The sequence below is a fragment of the Vulpes lagopus genome, chromosome 10, assembly GCF_018345385.1.
Source record: "Vulpes lagopus strain Blue_001 chromosome 10, ASM1834538v1, whole genome shotgun sequence".
Taxonomy (NCBI): domain Eukaryota; kingdom Metazoa; phylum Chordata; class Mammalia; order Carnivora; family Canidae; genus Vulpes; species Vulpes lagopus.
This window is the reverse complement of record NC_054833.1, coordinates 58,935,530-58,953,780: the sequence shown is the minus strand read 5'-3', so window position 1 is coordinate 58,953,780 and position 18,251 is coordinate 58,935,530. Positions and strand designations below refer to the sequence as shown.

General features: G+C 48.5%; 1 protein-coding gene across 1 annotated transcript; it reads left to right on the top strand.

Moving 5' to 3' along the window:
• The first annotated feature begins 17 nt into the window (after nucleotides 1–17).
• TP53 (tumor protein p53) lies at nucleotides 18–13,684 on the top strand. The gene is made up of 11 exons (XM_041771191.1): nucleotides 18–167; nucleotides 9,116–9,217; nucleotides 9,374–9,395; nucleotides 9,497–9,736; nucleotides 10,241–10,427; nucleotides 10,509–10,621; nucleotides 10,844–10,953; nucleotides 11,217–11,353; nucleotides 11,647–11,720; nucleotides 12,108–12,214; nucleotides 12,809–13,684. The coding sequence occupies exons 2-11, from the start codon at nucleotides 9,144–9,146 to the stop codon at nucleotides 12,888–12,890; spliced, it is 1,146 nt and encodes a 381-aa protein (XP_041627125.1). The 5' UTR covers nucleotides 18–167; nucleotides 9,116–9,143; the 3' UTR covers nucleotides 12,891–13,684.
• The last annotated feature ends 4,567 nt before the right edge of the window (nucleotides 13,685–18,251 follow it).

The following is an 18,251-nucleotide window of genomic DNA, read 5'->3' as shown; positions in this document are numbered from 1 at the left end:
ATTTTCCCCTCCCATGTGCTCGGACTCACTGGCGCTAAAAGTTTTGAGCTTCTCAAAAGTCCAGAGCCACCATCCTGGGCGCAGGTAGCCGCCGGGCTCCGGGATCCCCTGGCGTCCGGCCTCGGAGCGTGCTTCCCAGGACGGTGACACGCTCCCCTGAGGTTCGGGTAAGCTCCTGACTGAGCCAGATGAGTCCTGTCTGAGTCACCGGCTCTCGGCTCTGTGTGTTTTGAGCTTGGGGAGAATTGGGGTCTGGGGGTGGGGCACGCGATCAGCGATCGCGGGGGAATGGAAGTTTGGCTGGCGGCACCAATACCGGAATGCACTGCTGGGAGGCCTGGGTGCAGATGAAGGGGCTGTTGGGAGCAGCCGGACTCAGCTTTATAGGAGGGGGACGTGCAGCCGGCCGAAGGGGTTCCTCCTCACCCCTCCCCTCCCTTTCTCTCCCCGTGCCGGGTGTGAGGAACCCCGAAATAAGACGCACAAAGCATCAGGATCCGAGATTGCTTTTTCCCCGATCTCGGGATTTTGGGGACCCCCGCGGCCCGAGATCTTCGAGCCCGCAGCATCCCCGGAGGGGCCTCTCGGGCTCCGTTCCGACATGATCACATTCGGGGGGGTCGATCCAGGAAGCCCAAGCCGCTCAGGTCCCAGAACTTCCGGACCTTTGTCCTTCCCGGAGGGATCTCCCCAGCGGCCCCTGGCTCCACTAGATGGAGACGATCCTAGTAGACTGCCTGGCGTGGACGTGGGTAGCGCTCCACGAGCAGTCTGCCCGCGACGCCCGGCGGGACGGTCCGGGTCCAGGAGGCCCGCGAGCTCTGTTATTGTTTGGTCGAACATTTACATTTCTGCCCCTTGCCGCAGCGTTTCCGGTTTTTTTTCCGGAGCAGCTCACTGTTCCCCCGAGGAGAGGGAAAGTGTCATTTAGACTGGCTCCTCTGACGTGCTCAGGGAGGCTGCGCGCCCCCTCCTCTACTCTCTTTCTTTCTTTCTTTCTTTCTTTTTTTCCCCTTAACTCCTTAGCTGCTACTTTTGGCAGGCCGGGAGGGAGGGTCTGTTTGGATGCAAACCTCGAGCCCTCCCCCACTCCTTGAATGGTGCGCCCCACCCCATCGCCTGCAATCTGGGCGGGCGAGGGACGAGGTCTCCAGAAGCGTGCCGACGGCAAGTCCCGGGTATTTTCGAGCACGAGTACATTTGAGAATGACACGATGGCAGAGTGCGACGATGCACCGTTTCTGTAGGGCCGAGACACGGTTTCTCTGGCATCCGGCTCGGGACTCAGCCATTCCAAGTTCCGACGCAGAGCGAACGTCGTGAGGGCGGAAGGGGCGGGGCTTGAGGGGCGGCGCCCGCCGAGCCGAGCCGAGCCGAGCCGAGCCGAGGGGACGGGATCCCGCCTCCCGCCTGTCAGTCACTCCGGGCGCGCGGTGCTTCCAGCCTGCGATCGCTCACCTACCTGTGCACCTGCTCGGTACCGGCCAATGCACGCGGTGCTTGTGTGCGGCTTGTTCTGAAATCGAGGTAGCATTTACACTCACTGCAATTAGACAGGTTTGGGCTGCTAACCAGCAGCCTGTCAAATGACACAATTTACACATCGTCATCGCCCCAGAGAAGGTTCTCCGGCCTCTCCCCTCTGGGGGTCTCTGACCCTCATCTTGGAGTTCTGTCACTACTTGTGCCTGTTGAAGAGAACGTAGTGTAAATAGACCCACACAGTGTGTGCTCCTTTGTGTAGGCTTCTCGCCAGCAGCATAATACCTGTGACATCCATCCTTGTTCCTGTGTAACCAGTACTACTGTATCAGTAGTGTATCAGTGTTTTTTGCACCTTTGTATTTTTGTATTTAGCACATCTCACTGGATGAATAAACCGTGGGGTTTTTTTTAATCCGTGTTCCTTTCGGTGACCGCTTGGGTTGTTAACCATTCAGGGTTATTTTGAATAAAGCTGCTATTAACATTCTTGTACAATTCTCTTTGTGGTCCTATGTTTTCATGGGGTTGGTTTTGGGTGTTTTGTGTGTGTGTGTGTGTTTTGGTTTGGTTTGGTTTGGTTTTGGTTTTGGTTTTTATAACCGTCTGGGAGTGGAATTTGCTAGGTGAGAGAGATCTAAACTTGATTTTTAAAATTAGTATATTTCAAAGTGGTTGTTCTGTTTTATGTGCCCACCAGCAACAGCTGTCTTTCCCCACATCTGGTTTTGTCAGACTTTCGAATGTGGTGCATCATTGTGGTTTTCATTTGCAATTCTCTTAGCTGTGATCAGTTTCCATGTGCTTATTGGCCATTTTAACTTGCGTTCAGCTGCATGCAGTTCTTTATATATTCCGGATAGGAGTCTTTTGTCAGTATCTATTTTCTCCTGACCTGTTGCTTGCCTCTCTGTCAGCGTCTAAGGCAGAGCAGCAGCAGATTTATCTTGTCTTTCAAATGTGTTCTGTGTGTTTAGAAAATCCTTGCTGACCCCAAGATCATGAAGATATTCTAGGATATTTTCTTCCAGAATCTTTAGGGTTTTAGGTTTTATATTTAGGTCTATGAGCCATAATTAATTAACTAATTAATTTAAGAGTAATTTTTATCGTGATGTGAGGTAGGGGTTCTGTTTTCTTTTTGGGTTTTCCTAGATGGATATCCAGTTCTTCTAGTGCCACTTGTTGAAACAGCCCTCCCTCCCCCCTCACTGGATCACTTTTAATTGGAGTGCTTGGTCTATTTAATTTAATGCAATTAAAGAATGTAGAAGAAGTAACAACAGAATGTAGAAGAGGTAACATCTTCCCAACTAATTTCATGATATCCTGAGAATCCTCATATCAAAACCAGACAAGAATGTTACAAGAAAAGAACATTTAGACCAATATTCCTGCTAGCATATATACATATGTGTATATATACACACATATGTATATATGCAAAAATCTCACAAATCTTAGCAAAGTAAATCTGATTATCTATAAAACGGATAAATACATCCTAATCAAGTGGAGTTTATCTCTAGACGGCAATGTTTTAACATTCAAAAAATCAGTGTAGGGATCCCTGGGTGGCGCAGCGGTTTGGCGCCTGCCTTTGGCCCAGGGCACGATCCTGGAGACGTGGGATCGAGTCCCACGTCCGGCTCCCGGTGCATGGAGCCTGCTTCTCCCTCTGCCTGTGTCTCTGCCTCTCTCTCTCTCTCTGTGACTATCATAAATAAATAAAAATAAATCTTAAAAAAAAAAATCAGTGTAATTTGCCACATAAACAGATTGAAGGATAAAAATCCTATGATCATTTCAACAGATAAATAAAAAGCAGTTGACATCATGCAACACCTATTCATGATTTTAAAAAAGAAAGAAAAGAAAAGCCAACCTCCCAGCAAACTAGGAAAGGGAAAACTTAGTCTGATAAAGAGCACCCCCAATCAAGTTACCATCAATACGTAACAGTGACAGACTGAATGCTTGTTTTCTAAGATGAGGAACTAGGAAAGGATTTGATTCTCACCCCTTCAACATTATACTGAAGGTGTTAACCAGGCTAATAGAAGAAGCATTGAAGGGGATCCCTGGGTGGCTCAGCGGTTTAGCGCCTGCCTTTGGCCCAGGGCGCGATCCTGAAGTCCCGGGATCGAGTCCCACGTCGGGCTCCCGGCCCGGAGCCTGCTTCTCCCTCTGCCTGTGTCTCTGCCTGTGTCTCTGCCTGTGTCTCTGCCTGTGTCTCTGCCTCTCTCTCTCTCTCTGTCTATCATAAATAAATAAATAAATCTTAAAAAATAAATAAATAAAAAAAGAAGAAGAAGAAGCATTGAAAAACTCACAAGGGGCACCTGGTTGGCTCAGTCAGTAGAATACATGACTCTTGATCTCAGAGTTGTAAATTTGAGGCCCACCTTGGATGCAGAGATTACTTAAAAAATGAAACCTCTTAAAAAGAACTATCATGACTGATAAAGGATTATAGCAAGGTCCCAGGTTACAAAGGCAATATACATAAATTTTATTTTTATGTAATAACAACCATTGAATCTGAAGTCGGAAAATGAATTATAAAAGCAGTGGCATTTACAAAGCATCCAAAAACATGGCATACCCAGGGATAAACTGAAGAAAGACGGACAAGAGTTCTATGTTAAAAACTGCAAAATATTGCTGAGAGAATTTAAGGAAGATTTTTATTTTATTTTATTTATTTGTTTATTAATGAGAGACACAAAGTGAGAGGCAGAGACACAGGCAGAGGGAGAAGTAGGCCCCACGCAGGGAGCCCACATGCGACTCGATCCCTGGTCCCCAGGACCACACCCCAGGCCGAAGGCAGTGCCAAACCGCTGAGCCACCCGGGCTGCCCGGAAGATTTAAGTAACAGTACCATATTCATAGAAGGAACACTCAATAGTGTTGAGATGTCAGTACTCCAAGATGATTTTATTTGAGCCCAATCAAAATCCTAGCTGGTTTTGTTTGTAGAAACTGACAAGCAATTCCAAAATGAAAGTGTAGTACAAAGCTGGAGGTCTTAAACTAGCTGACTTCAAGAATTCTGTAAAGCTACCATAAGACAACAACCATGAACAGAATAGAGCCCAGGAAAAGACACAAAAGTGTAATCAAATGGTTTTCTACAAAAGCTCCAAAATGAATCCATGGGGGAAGGAAAGTCTGAAGAGAGTGCTGAAACAAGTGGAGCTGAGTGGATTCTGACCCCTACCTCATACTATACACAATTTGAGATGGATAGTAGATCTAAGCATAAAATATATTAACTTTCAGAAGGAAACATGGCAGCAGTGTCTTATGCTTGGTAGGGCTGGGTGACAAGGTTGTATCAAAATGTGTCAAACTTTATCTAAATGGCAAAATTAAGATTGTGCATTTCAACTTACATAGATTGTACCTCAAAAATATCTGTGGGCTTCTGCGGAGCCACTAGAAGTATAGGGGAGACAATAAAGGCAGAATGTTGATTATTCTTGAAGCTAGAAGATGGATACATGAGGGTTCATCATTCTTTTTTATCTTTTTATATGTGTTTGAAATTGTCCATAGTAAGTCTTATACAATTTTCTTTTTTTTATTTTTTTCATTTTAGAAAAACACAGATGAGAATAATACAACACTCACGTTCCCACAAAATAATTATAACACTTGACATTTTGTCGTGTTCATATTATAATAAATAATGTATGAATACCATCTTTTTAAATTTTTCTTCATTAATCAAGTAAGGTTGCTTTGATGGTACCCCCAGTCTCATGAGTGTAAGTTTTAATTCTTTTTACCTGTCTTTCATACTTTCACATATATATGTTGATAAGAAATTCAGTTGACCCTTAAAAAACACAGGATTGAACTGTGTAGGACCACTTATACATGGGTTTTTTGGATAAATACAGTAACAGTATTGTGAATGTTTCTTTTTTCCTTGTGATTATCTTAATAGCATTATCTCTAGCTTACTTTAAGAAGTAAATATATACTATATTTACATATAGTATATGGGGGGCACCTAGGTGGCCCAGTCGGTTAAGCTTCTGCCTTTAGCTCAGGTCACTATCTTAGGGTCCTGGGATCCAGCCCTGCATAAAGCTCTCTGCTCAGCGGGTAGTCTGCTTCTCTCCCTCTCAAATAAATAAAATCTTTTTTTAAAAAAAGAATGTAGTATATAATATATATATAAAATATGTTTTTTAGTTACTTATGTTATTGGTAAGGCTTCTCAATAGTAAGCTGTTAAATTTTGGGTCAGTCAAGAGATAACACATGGATTTTTTTTTTTTTTTTAGATTTTATTTATTTATTCATGAGAGACACAGAGAGAGAGGCAGAGACACAGGCAGAAAGAAGCAGGCTCCATGCGGAACTCCATCTGGGCACCCCAGGATCATGCCATGGGCCAAAGGCAGACACTCAACCACTGAGCCACCCAGGCGTCCCTGGATTTTTTTTTTTTTTTAAGACTTTTTAAATGTATTTATTCATGAGAGGCAGAGACATAGGCAGAGGGAGAAGCAGTCTCCCTGTGGGGATCCTGATGCAGGACTCGATTCCAGGACCCCGGGATCACGACCTGAGCCCAAGACAGATGCTCAGCCACTGAGCCACTCAGGTGCCCCAACTCATGAATTTTCTATAGCACAGGGTTCGATGCCCCCGACCCCCACATTATTCAAGGGTCAACTGTACTCATTTTATATTTTTAATTCACATAAACTACTTAGGTTACCGTGTTTTTCTTTTTTTTCCCCTGCGAATTGTATTTTTTTAATCAATCTGTTTGAGCTATATCTATCTAGTTACGTACACACAGATACATTCATTTCCTTAAACTGCTGCAGTAAACTCTTGTATTTCATGTAGCCAATCCCTACTGATGGATAGTGATGTTTCCTGTCACCTGTCATGGAGAACATCACTGATATGAACGTATTTGTGCAGAACTCCTGCTCCCTCCATACAAAACTCTTCTAAGGGAGTCTTACCTAGAAGTGATTCTGCAAAGTACTAAGTTGTTGAGTCTTACCAGATACTGCCTTGCTGCTTTTAAGAATCATCGTGTTTTTCCAGTCAAATAGCTTTCAGCCAAAAAAACCTTTTTGCACCAAAAAAATATTATTATTATTATTATTTTGCAGACTCTGGATGAAGCCAGAGGAGCATAATTATTTAGAGCTTGGACAGTGGCTTTTGGACAGCCCAGATTCAAATCCCTGGCTCGGGAGGTTTCTGAATCTGAATGAGTGAGTTAATTCCTTCAACCTCAGTTCCTTCAGCTGGAAGATACCCACTGCTATGGTTTCTTGAGAGGATTAATGAGATAAACCACCGGAGCAGTGAGCCCCTGTGCGGATTACAAACAATAGCCATTGTTAGGATGGTGGTGGGCTGGGCAATTGGATGAGGTCCCAGCTGAGTTTGGCCTTCTAACCAGGGATATCTATGAGTCCTGCCTCCCCAGCCATTTGGAAGGTCTGGTTGAGCTTCTGACAATTTAGTTTAATGGCCCTTGATCCTAATCCATGGGAAGTACATGCTCCAAAAAGGTTTCCTGGTGATAGTGCCTGCTTTTTTGAGAAAAACAGAATTTACTTGCTGCCAAGAACCAAGAGAGGGAGAGACCTCCTTTGTCTATGAGGCTGTCTCCCTCCCAGTGGGATTGGGACCTCGGGCCTAGCATCCCAGGACAGCCCCTCCTGGCATATTTACTGAACAGAGTTCCCTGAAAGAGGGGCACTAGCATTAATGAGGCAGGACTACAGAAGCCCCACCCACTCAATTACAAAGTTCTGGGTCTAAAATAATAATCGAACTAATAGAATGGAAAATCCTATAAACAAACACATCTGTTGAGCTCTTACTGTGCCAGGCACAGAGAGGTTAAGTAGCCTCCCCAGATGATACAGCTATTAGGTGGTGGGCATGGGATGCAGGCCTAGCCTGTCTGCCTCATAGCCCATGCCCTGCTACAGCTGCTCATGTCTCCCCATCCTAGGTATTTTTCACTAAAAAAAGATGAGCAAAACTCAATTCCTGCATGTAAGGAAGCCAAAAGGCTAGCCCTTGGGATGGGTAGAGTTGCACAGCAAATATAAGTAATGATACGATGTCAGACCTAGGGCTTTGACTTCTGAGCTGCCTTCCATAAAATCTCAAAAGCTTTTTTTTTTTAATTTTATTTATTCATGAGAGACACAGAGCGGCAGAGACACGGGCAGAGGGAAAAGCAGGCTCCCTACAGGGACCCCAGTGCGGGACTCGATCCCAGGACCCTTTGGCTCACAACCTGAGCCAAAGGCAGGTGCTCCACCACTGAGCAACCCAAGCACCCCATGAGTGGTCATTTCGAATAAAAGCTCATCCATTTGCCTGTGTGCGGTGGGCGAGTCCCTCCACCTCTCTGAGACCAGCTTCCTCACCTGTTGGGCAGCCAGGGTGGTTCTGAGACAAATGAGATAACCCACAAGAAAGGATTTCACAAACTCTGAGGACAGAAGAAAGCAGGCCTTCAATCCAGGTCGAGGTGAATGTTCATGGAGATGCTAATGGGAAGAACTGCTGGGGGTGAGGGTGGGGCCGTAGGCTTGTCAGTGCTTTACAAGACAAAAAGGTAATGAATAGGGACTTTGGTTTGCAGTGGGTGTGGTTTTTTTTGCAAAACTCTTGACAAACTCGGGAGTTGGGGAAGATGTCATGAGATGGCGGCAGCGCGGCCTAGTACAGCGCCAGGGCCCAGACTGGGACCTTCCCTCTGACCTGCTGGCTCCTGGGGACACCTCACAAGGTGCTCCTGGCTTCGGCATCATTCACTTGCTGACCACAGTGAGCCCAACCAGGTGAGAGGCATTTTGCTAGTGCTGCAGTGAGCCGGACAGGTAGCTCACCTGCTTCTCCCTCTCCTTCTCCCTCTGCCACTCTCTCACTCGTGTTCTCTCTCTCTCAAATAAATTAATTAATCAAATCTTTTTTAAAAAACCTGGTGACAGCGTTTGGCTGGCAGTCTTTGCCTGGGTGGTCTGGGCAGACATCCCTGAGGAGCTGTGACATTCGGGATGAGCTGCTAGAAGGTGCCTCCCCTGCAAGCAGAGGCTGGACCAGGGTTCCCAGTAGAGGGAACCCCGAGCCAGTGAACTGGGGTGTGTGTGTGGCAGCAGAGAAGGGCAGCCACTGGCTGGAGAGTACTGGAAGACGAGGTTGGGGATGCCGGTCGGGAGGTCCTGAGGACTCTGCAAGCCAGGGGTGGGAATGGAGATAGCAGATCCTTAGGAAGCTTCGTGATGAAGGGGATCAGGTGGGGAATGAGGGGGTCCATGCAGGTATCTTTGTCCAGGTGGAGGGTGTGGGCTGACCTTCTTCATCCTTATAACCAGGAAGGCTTGTGGACTCTGTGATGGGAGGGCTGGAATCCCCTCTCTGGTTATCTTTGTACCTTGAGGATGTGTGGGGTAGGCCGCCCAGGGGTGGGCTGGGCAGGAGCAGCCCTGCTCCTGGGGAGGCCCAGGTTGGGGAGCCAAGGCATCCCAGGCCCTGGTATGATGTTGCTGGAAGGGTTCCTCCCACCTTGGGGCTGAGGGACCCCCGCCTGGGCTTGTCTCCCGCTGACCCCTCGCCTTGCCCTCCACAGCACCCACACTCCCTTCCCAGGAGCTGCGATGCAAGAGCCACAGTCAGAGCTCAATATCGACCCCCCTCTGAGCCAGGAGACTTTTTCAGAATTGTGGAACCTGTAAGTGGAGGGCAGGCCAGGCTCCCCACCAGCCCTCTGGGACCCCTGCCCACCCACCCCAATCCCAACCCCCAGCACACACACACACACACACACACCCCAGTAGAAGCCCATAGGAAGCAAAACCAGCACTGACTTTCTGCTCTCATCTTCCAGGCTTCCTGAAAACAATGTTCTGGTAAGGACTGGGTGTGGGGAGGTCCAGGGTGGGGGCGGGGGTGGGGGTGGGGGGGTGGGACCTGGGGACCTGACCCTTGACTCTGGTCTCGCCCCCTACAGTCTTCTGAGCTGTGCCCAGCAGTGGATGAGCTGCTGCTCCCAGAAAGCGTCGTGAACTGGCTAGACGAAGACTCAGATGATGCTCCCAGGATGCCAGCCACTTCTGCCCCCACAGCCCCTGGACCGGCCCCCTCCTGGCCCCTATCATCCTTTGTCCCTTCCCCGAAGACCTACCCTGGCACCTATGGGTTCCGTTTGGGGTTCCTGCATTCTGGGACAGCCAAGTCTGTTACTTGGACGGTCAGTGGCCCTGCGAGGCGGGTTTCCATGGGGCTGGCCGGGGCCTGGCTGTGGCCCCTGGGTTTCTCTGTTTGGGATTTTGAGACTCCGCTCGGTCCGCACTGTCAGTCTTCCTGCATTACCTATGTATTCTGTGACCTTTGGCCTCAGCTCTGTGTCAAAGTTGACATTTCCCCCCCTTGACCTTGGGCTTTCACGTTTCCTGTCATGGGGCAAAGGGACTCTTCTTCATTTTCCTTCACTTGTTCATTCCTTGGCTTTTTAAAGTAAGCTTCTGGGAGATGCCTGGGCGGCTCAGTGGTTGAGCGTCTGCCTTTGGTTCAGGGTGTGAGCCCCAGGTCCTGGGATCGAGTCCCACACCACTTCTCCCTCTGCCTGTGTCTCTGCCTCCCTCTGTGTGTCTAAAATAAAGTAAGCTTCTGGAATAGACACCGACCCCTCTACTTCTCACCACCCACCCTGGGCACACGTGCCCTGACCTGTCCATCTGTCCTTTTCTTACAGTACTCCCCTCTCCTCAACAAGCTGTTTTGCCAGCTGGCGAAGACCTGCCCCGTGCAACTGTGGGTCAGCTCCCCACCCCCACCCAACACCTGTGTCCGCGCTATGGCCATCTATAAGAAGTCGGAGTTCGTGACCGAGGTTGTGCGGCGCTGCCCCCACCATGAACGCTGCTCTGACAGTAGTGACGGTGAGCCGTCGGGGGCTACAGATGGGACAGGGCTGCTCCCCAGAGGGCCCAAAGCCCTGATTCCTCCCCAATGGCTCTTAGGTCTTGCCCCTCCTCAGCATCTCATCCGAGTGGAAGGAAATTTGCGGGCCAAGTACCTGGATGACAGAAACACTTTTCGGCACAGCGTGGTGGTGCCTTATGAGCCACCCGAGGTCTGGTTTGGCATCTGAGGGGTCTCTGGGAGGAGGGGGCTGGAGGGATTTGTGAGGTAGGAGTTGAGGGGGCTTTCTCCTCGTTCAGCCTCCCCACAGCCCTGTGAGGAGTGCAGAGGCAGGTGGGTCATCCCATTCTGCGGTTGGGAAAAACTGAGGCTAACAGACTACAGGCCTGCCCAGGGCTGAGTGGCCCGACCCTGGGCCTACCTTCTACCTCAGGTTGGCTCTGACTATACCACCATCCACTACAACTACATGTGTAACAGTTCCTGCATGGGAGGCATGAACCGGCGGCCCATCCTCACCATCATCACCCTGGAAGACTCCAGGTAGGGACCTGCATGCCACCCTTCCCCTGGCCACTTCCTTACTGTACCCCCCTCCATCCTTCCCATCCATTCCTGTCCCCACATGTGGAATCTCCTCTGCCATCCGCCTCCCCTGGTTTTCTTTCCTCTGGCTTTGGGACCTCCCTGACCTGTGGCTTCTCAATAGTCTGTAGGCTTTGGCTGTACGTTGGATGAGGGTGGCTGGGAGTCGGTGGGGCCCACCACCCTCACGGCCCCCTGCTTCTCTCTTCTCACCTGGGTAGTGGAAACGTGCTGGGACGGAACAGCTTTGAGGTACGCGTTTGTGCCTGTCCCGGGAGAGACCGCCGGACTGAGGAGGAGAATTTCCACAAGAAGGGGGAGCCTTGTCCTGAGCCACCCCCCGGGAGTACCAAGCGAGGTAAGCAAGCAAGACAAGAGGAGGTGAGGGAGGGACAGAGGGACACCTGGGTGGCTCAGGGGTTGAGCATCAGGCATGATCCCAGGGTCCTGGGATCCAGTCCCGTGTCAGGGTCCCTGCAGGGAGCCTGCCTCTCCCTCTGCCTATTTCTCTGCCTCTCTGTGTTTGTGTGTCTCATGAATAAATAAATACAATCTTAAAAAAAAAAAAAAAAAAAGGAGGATGTGGGGCAGATACAGAGGGTGCAATTCTGCTCAAAACATACTCTTGTCTTTTCCTCCTTTCTTTCCCAGCACTGCCTCCCAGCACCAGCTCCTCTCCCCCGCAAAAGAAGAAGCCACTGGATGGAGAATATTTCACCCTTCAGGTACCAAGGCTGGGAGGAACAGATAAGGCAGGCTCTTGCCCCCCGCTTAGCGGGATTAGATGAGGGAAGAAAAAAATGTGAATGGAGCACATGTGAGGCTAGGCCTGTTCCTCTCTCCATCCTTTTCTCTGGTCCTGTCCCTGATTCTTGAAGTTGATATTCCTGGATTGAAGATTTGTTTCAAGCTGAGGGCCAAGAGCACAGTTTTCTTTTGACTGCTCCGCCTGCAATTAGCACACTTGCCATCAAGGGGCAGTGATGCCTTGACAGTGGCTGCGGGCTGTGCCTCACTGCAGATTGGCACTTACACCTTAGTCTGAGTTAAATGGTACTGTGGCTTCCCCCTCTTACTCTTTCTCCTCCCCCCCCCCCCCCCCACTGCCAAAGATCCGGGGGCGTGAACGCTATGAGATGTTCAGGAATCTGAATGAAGCCTTGGAGCTGAAGGATGCCCAGAGTGGAAAGGAGCCGGGGGGAAGCAGGGCTCACTCCAGGTGAGTGACCTGGGCCAGCTTGCAGCCCCACCCCCCTGCCTTCATATGTTGGAAAGCCACAGGATTCCATTCTACTCCTACCTTCAAGGTGGAAGGGAACTGATCCCCTCATGGTTGGTCCCACCCTGGGCAAACCTGCTTCCACCATCCCCCCAGTTGGATCCTGCACCCCCTTTCCTGCCTCAGGAGGTCCCCAAACCCCTTGAGGGACGAGCATGGGTGTTTGTCATTTCCAGCAACCCCTAGTGCCAAGTGGGGTCTCCAATAGGGACCTGATAACCGTGTGGGAAAATACTGGACACAGCAGGATTGGGCCAGACCCCGAGCCCTGCCAAGGATGAGCAGATCCGTGTGGCTCGGTTTCCTTGTTCATCAGAGGGGGTGAGGGGAGAGGAAGCAAACACACAGAAGTTCCCTGGGTGCTCAGTAAATGTGTCTGCAGCATTTTAACTTAAATTCCCTCATTCCAAAAAAAAAAAAAAAATTTCCCTCACTCCAGCCTTGGACCCTTCCAAGCCTAGATCTAGGACAAGGAGCCCCGAGGCTCCCACTTGCTAATATCGTCTCTTCCCCTCCACCTTGTGTCCCCAACAGCCACCTGAAGGCAAAGAAGGGGCAATCTACCTCTCGCCATAAAAAACTGATGTTCAAGAGAGAAGGGCCCGACTCAGACTGACTTCCCCTGCTTCCTGTCCTCCTCCCACATGCACACCCTCACTCTCGTCCTCCTTCCCTGGCATTTTTGGAATTGGGAGCTTGAGCACACCTACTCGGTGTGTTACTTTGCATGGTACAGATGTGCCTCAGAAACACCCTAGATTCTTCCATTTGCCTTTCCCGTAAGTCTCTACTAAAGAAGTTGGCCTGCACAGTTGGTAGGTCGGGAGATAAAGGACGTTCAAGCCTGGTTTTTAAGTTTTTTACTGTGTAGAACCATGGGAGAGGTAGGAAAATGTTCCTGAATGTTGGGAGCATTTTATAGCCCCTAAGACACTGAGTCATGAGCCCAGGTCTCTATCATTGTAGCCAGTGGCTGAATTTTTCCTAATTTCACAGGCCATTTTTATGAATTGCTAATTAACCATACCTACCTCACTGAGCTTGTGAGGATGAATGAAATAATGTCTGTCTGACCCCAAAACCACCTTTTATCCCATGTCTGTGACTTGGTGCCTGTGTAGGTGCTCATTTCCTGCCCTGGCCAAATCCTGTCCAGCCTTTTTGGGAGACCCCTGCACCTAAGATGAAATCTCACTCCCATCTCACACCCTGCAGAATCCCATCCCTGGTGTAGGATCTTTGTCTACCAAGGGCTTTTACTGCTCCCCCCCACCCCCAATTGCTCAGGATCAATTTCTTTTGCACTCTGTGAGGCACATCTGCATTCAGCACCCCCACCCCTCCTCCTCTTCCCTTTTTATATCCCGTTTTTATATCAATCTCTTATTTTACAATAAAACTTTACTACCATGTGTGTGTCCGCGGGCTGCATGGGGCCCGCCATGCCACAGGGATGAGGAAGGAGGTGACGTTGGGAGGCAGCCACCTGAGTCTCCAGGGAGTGTGGGCTGGGGTGGGGGGGGGTGCCCAAGGCCGGGGCTCTGGAGAACAAAAGCTGGAGACTGGGTCAGTCTGCAGGCTGCATGACAACAAGGGAGGGGGGTACTCCATTCATAACCCGAGAACCAACTGTCCTTCCCTCCTCCCCTTCTGCCAGGGCTGGCATAAAGTTCTCTCCTGCCCCTGCTTCTAGGATTGGGCTGCTACCCCCCTCCTTCGGCCTCTCACCAAGGATTATGGGATTTAAATGTCTGATTTAGCAAGCCTGAGCCTCTGGGGTGGCCATCTGCTCCACAAGAAAGGGGCAGGATACCTGGGTCCCCGAGGGAAAGGTGGTGGGTGCTGTTGGGTGAAGAGAGGGGAACAGGGGAGGCCTGCCAGCCAGGGTCCCAGGAAAGTGGGGGCGGCTAAGGTGAGGGCTGGAGTGTGGGGCCGGGGCCTTCCCGGCATCCCCTCATCCTGGGCCTCATGCCAGGCAATTCAATGAATTGAAGCTTTAAACTCTGCCAGGAAAACCTTTCAAAGGGCTTCTTGGGGTAGGGAGGAGAGCTGAGGTTGGGGAGCTCGGCACCCCGCCTGTTCTACTCCTCAGTGCTGCTGGCTCCCAGGGAGGGGGGCTGGGAGCGAGCTCTCCCCATCACCCACTGCTGGTGAAGCCAGTGCTTGAAGGGATGGTGAGACAGTGGGGACATGGCTTGGCCCACCCCCTCCCTGGAGGCAGAGGGTGGGGTACTAAGGTCCAGAGAGGCCTCTGGGGCCAGTGTCCTCTCTGCCTTATCAAGCAGACTTAAAGTTCCTGTGGGAGTACCTTGGCTTGCCCCAAAGGTCCCAGATGGCTGTGCAGCCACCAGCCTGCCTGGCCTCAAAACGACCTTCTTCCTCTTTTTTGCCTGGGCAATGCCAAACACTCCCCAGGAGACCTGGAACCATCTCCAGAGACAGTTCTCCATCTCTCTCCACCCACTGCAGCCTTGGCAAACCAGAGCTCTTAAAACCCCTCTCACTCCTAGATGGGTCACCTTGAAGCTCCCTTATGACCAGTGTCCAGCACCCCTGACTCACATTTCCCTAGACTGTGTGTCCCTGGCTGTTTTCATTTCTGCTCTGCTCCTTCTGAAAACAGATCCCTTCTGGCTCTGCTGAAACCTCTGTGAGCTGATAGATCACTGGCCGGGCATGAGGCTGGGTTTGCAGGCCAGTTCTGCGATGAGTTGTGTGACCTATAACGGGTCCCTAACTTTGGTCCCACCTGGCTGTTTTCTTACCTCATGTTCATTCAGTCATCAGTGGGCATTTGCTGGTGTTTTATTCTGCCTATCTCTGTTCTAGAATGTGGGGGCCTGTGACAGACATGGCCCCCGCCCACAAGTTCCAAACCTAAGCCCTATATCACTGGAATTTGGAAAACAAAAACTTACCTCCCTGATTCCAAGAACATAGGGTTGCCGGGACACGAGGGTAACTCCATGGTTGAGTGTCTGCCTTCGGCTCAGATCATGATCCCAGGGTCCTGGGAGGGGCTCCAGCATCAGGCTCCCTACAGGAAGCCTGCTTCTCCCTCTGCCTGTGTTTCTGCCTCTCTCTCTGTGTCATTCATGAATAAATGAATAAAATCTTTTTCATTTTATTGAAAAATGGAAAAAAAAAAAAAAAAACGGGTTCCCAAAGCTGAGACCCAGCCAAAGCGGTACTCTGAGGAACGTGTATAGCCGCAAATGCTTTCATTCCAAAACAGCAACAAAAGGAACCTAGCATGCAGACTAAAAAAAAAGATACAAATTGTTGAGAGACCAAGCAAACTTGGTGGAAAAGGTAAATCTAGTTAAAAGTTTAGGGGGAAAAACGTATAAATTTTAAAAAGGAGAGAAGAGTGTCTGGCTGGCTTAGTCAGTGGAGCTCTTGATCTCAGGGTCATGAGTTTAAGCCCCACATTGGGTGTAGAGATTACTTACAAAGTACAATACAAAATAAAATAAAAATTTAAAAAGAAAAAAAATAAAGAGCTTGATGAAGAAAACAGCAAAGACCACTGACTGGTCCAATGCTACTTAACTATTCCATATCACAAGAAAAGAATGAAATGTCTAATTTATGTAAAGTTTTTGTGGTTTCATTAATAGAAAAATCTGATAAAGACTAAAAATGGGCACCTGGGTGGCTTTGTTAAGCAGCTGCCTTTGGCTGGGGTCATGATCTCAGGGCCCTGGGATCCAGGCCCAGGTCCCGCTCCCTGCTCAGCGGGGATTCAGCGTCTCCCTCTGCCTCTACCTCTCCCCCCTTGTATGTACTCTCTCTCTAACAAAAATCTTTTTGAAAAAGACCATAAGGAGGATCCCTGAGTGGCTCAGCAGTTTAGCACCTGCCTTCGGCCTAGGGGCGTGATCCTGGAGTCCCAGGATCGAGTCCCACATCAGGCTCCCTGCATGGAGCCTGTGTCTCTGCCTCTCTCTCTCTGTGTCTCTCATGAATAAATAAATAAAATCTTTTTAAAAATAAAATAAAAAGACCATAAGTAATGCCTGGGTGTCTCAGTGGTTGAGCATCTGCCTTTGGCTCAGCGCGTGATCCTGGGGTCCTAGAATCAAGTCCCACATCCGGCTCCTCACAGGGAGCCTGCTTCTCCCTCGGCCTATGTCTCTACCTTTATCTTTGGGTCTCCCATGAATAAATATATAAAATATTTTTTAGATAATTAAAAATTAAAAAGACCATAAAAACTCAGAAGCTAAATTAACTTACATTGATGCAAAACTCTAAAAATCATACCAGAATACATTGATGAATCAAAAGATGAACACTGTACGTAAAGGTTTATTTCAGGAGCACAAGGTTTGTTTAGTAGAGAATCTATCAATGTAATTCATTACATTAACAAGTTAAAGAAGAAAAATATGATCATATCAACAGATGCTGAAAGGATTTGATTAAATTTCAGCATCCATGCCTTTAAAAAACATCTTAATTTAAAATAGTAATGGAATACCAAGAGGTGTTATCCTAATGGTTAAACACTAAGATTGAAATAAAGAACCATACGGGATGCCTACTGACAATGTTATCATGCATTCAAGAAGTTCAAAAAGAAGAAGCCAACATGGGTGAAATATTCCTTTGCCTTTTTGATCATATGACTGTACCTAAGAACTCAAGAGACTATGATAAAGAATTGTTGGCTCAGCAGTTTAGTGCCGCCTTCAGCCCAGGGCCTGATCCTGGAGACCCTCGATCGGGTCCACGTCGGGCTCCCTGCATGGAGCCTGCTTCTCCCTCTGCCTGTGTCTGCCTCTCTCTCTCTCTCTCTTCTCTCTGTCTCTCATGAATAAATAAATAAAATCTAAAAAAAAAAAAAAAAAAAGAATTGTTGGAACTAAAAGTAGACACACAGTAGATGGGGAAATATTTTTTATCTTCTCAAAAAAGTACTGAGAGGGACGCCTTGCTGTCTCTGTTGGAAGAGAATGAGACTCTTAATCTCAGGGTCAAGGGTTTGAACCCCACGTTGGGTGGGTGTAGGGATTACTAAAAAAATAAAACCACTCCTCCCCCCAAAAAAAATCAATGCAGGAAAACCTACTCACTTTGCTAGACATCAGAAAACACACTGTAAAACCACTGGAATTAAATCAACATGGCTTGGTGTGCAGAGTGGTAGACAAGCCAGGGGCAGCAGGTACTGAATCTGAAAGTAAATCTCAGCTTACAGGAAATTTGATTATATGGCCAAAGTTGGCAGTTCAACTCAATGGGAGTGAATCATAGATTTTTTATTTTTATTTTTTTTTTTTTTTTTTTTTTTTATTTATGATAGTCACACAGAGAGAGAGAGAGAGGCAGAGACACAGGCAGATGGAGAAGCAGGCTCCATGTGCCGGGAGCCCGATGTGGGATTCGATCCCGGGTCTCCAGGATCGCGCCCTGGGCCAAAGGCAGGCGCCAAACCGCTGCGCCACCCAGGGATCCCAGATTTTTTAAAAATATATTTTTTATTATGTAAACTAGGCTCAACCTGGAGCTCAAGCTCACCATCCCAAGACCAAGAGCGAGTGCTCTACCCACTGAGCCAGCCAGGTTGCCCTAGATTTTTGAAATAAAAGCAAAATAGACAAAACTGGAAAACCCAATAAAATTGGACTCCTGGTTTACACCACACACACACACACAAAAGCAAATATCAGAGGAATTAAAGTGAACATTGAAGTTTAAATGAAATTAATATCCTGCTCCCCACCTCCAATCTAGAAAACATGAGTATACTCTAGTGACTAGAAACCCAGAAACTGGAAAAAAAAAAAAAAGCTAAGCATGTTGGACTATCTTAACACCTAACACTTTTCAACAAAGAGGCAAACAATCACTTGGGGGGAAGTTCTCAACGCAGAAAACAGTTTATATCTCTAGCTATCAGAGAGCTTGAACAATTTAAGAAGGAAAGAACAACCCACTAGGAAAAATTTTACACAGCCATCTAAAAAAAATA

What these genes read in the sequence shown, in the direction of transcription:
- TP53 (XM_041771191.1), top strand. Translation starts at nt 9,144, where the DNA reads ATGCAAGAGCCACAGTCAGAGCTCAATATCGACCCCCCTCTGAGCCAG. An exon ending in CCAAGTCTGTTACTTGGACG is followed by an intron (nt 9,737 to 10,240) that starts GTCAGTGGCCCT and finishes CTTTTCTTACAG; the next exon opens with TACTCCCCTCTCCTCAACAA. An exon ending in GAGAATATTTCACCCTTCAG is followed by an intron (nt 11,721 to 12,107) that starts GTACCAAGGCTG and finishes CCACTGCCAAAG; the next exon opens with ATCCGGGGGCGTGAACGCTA.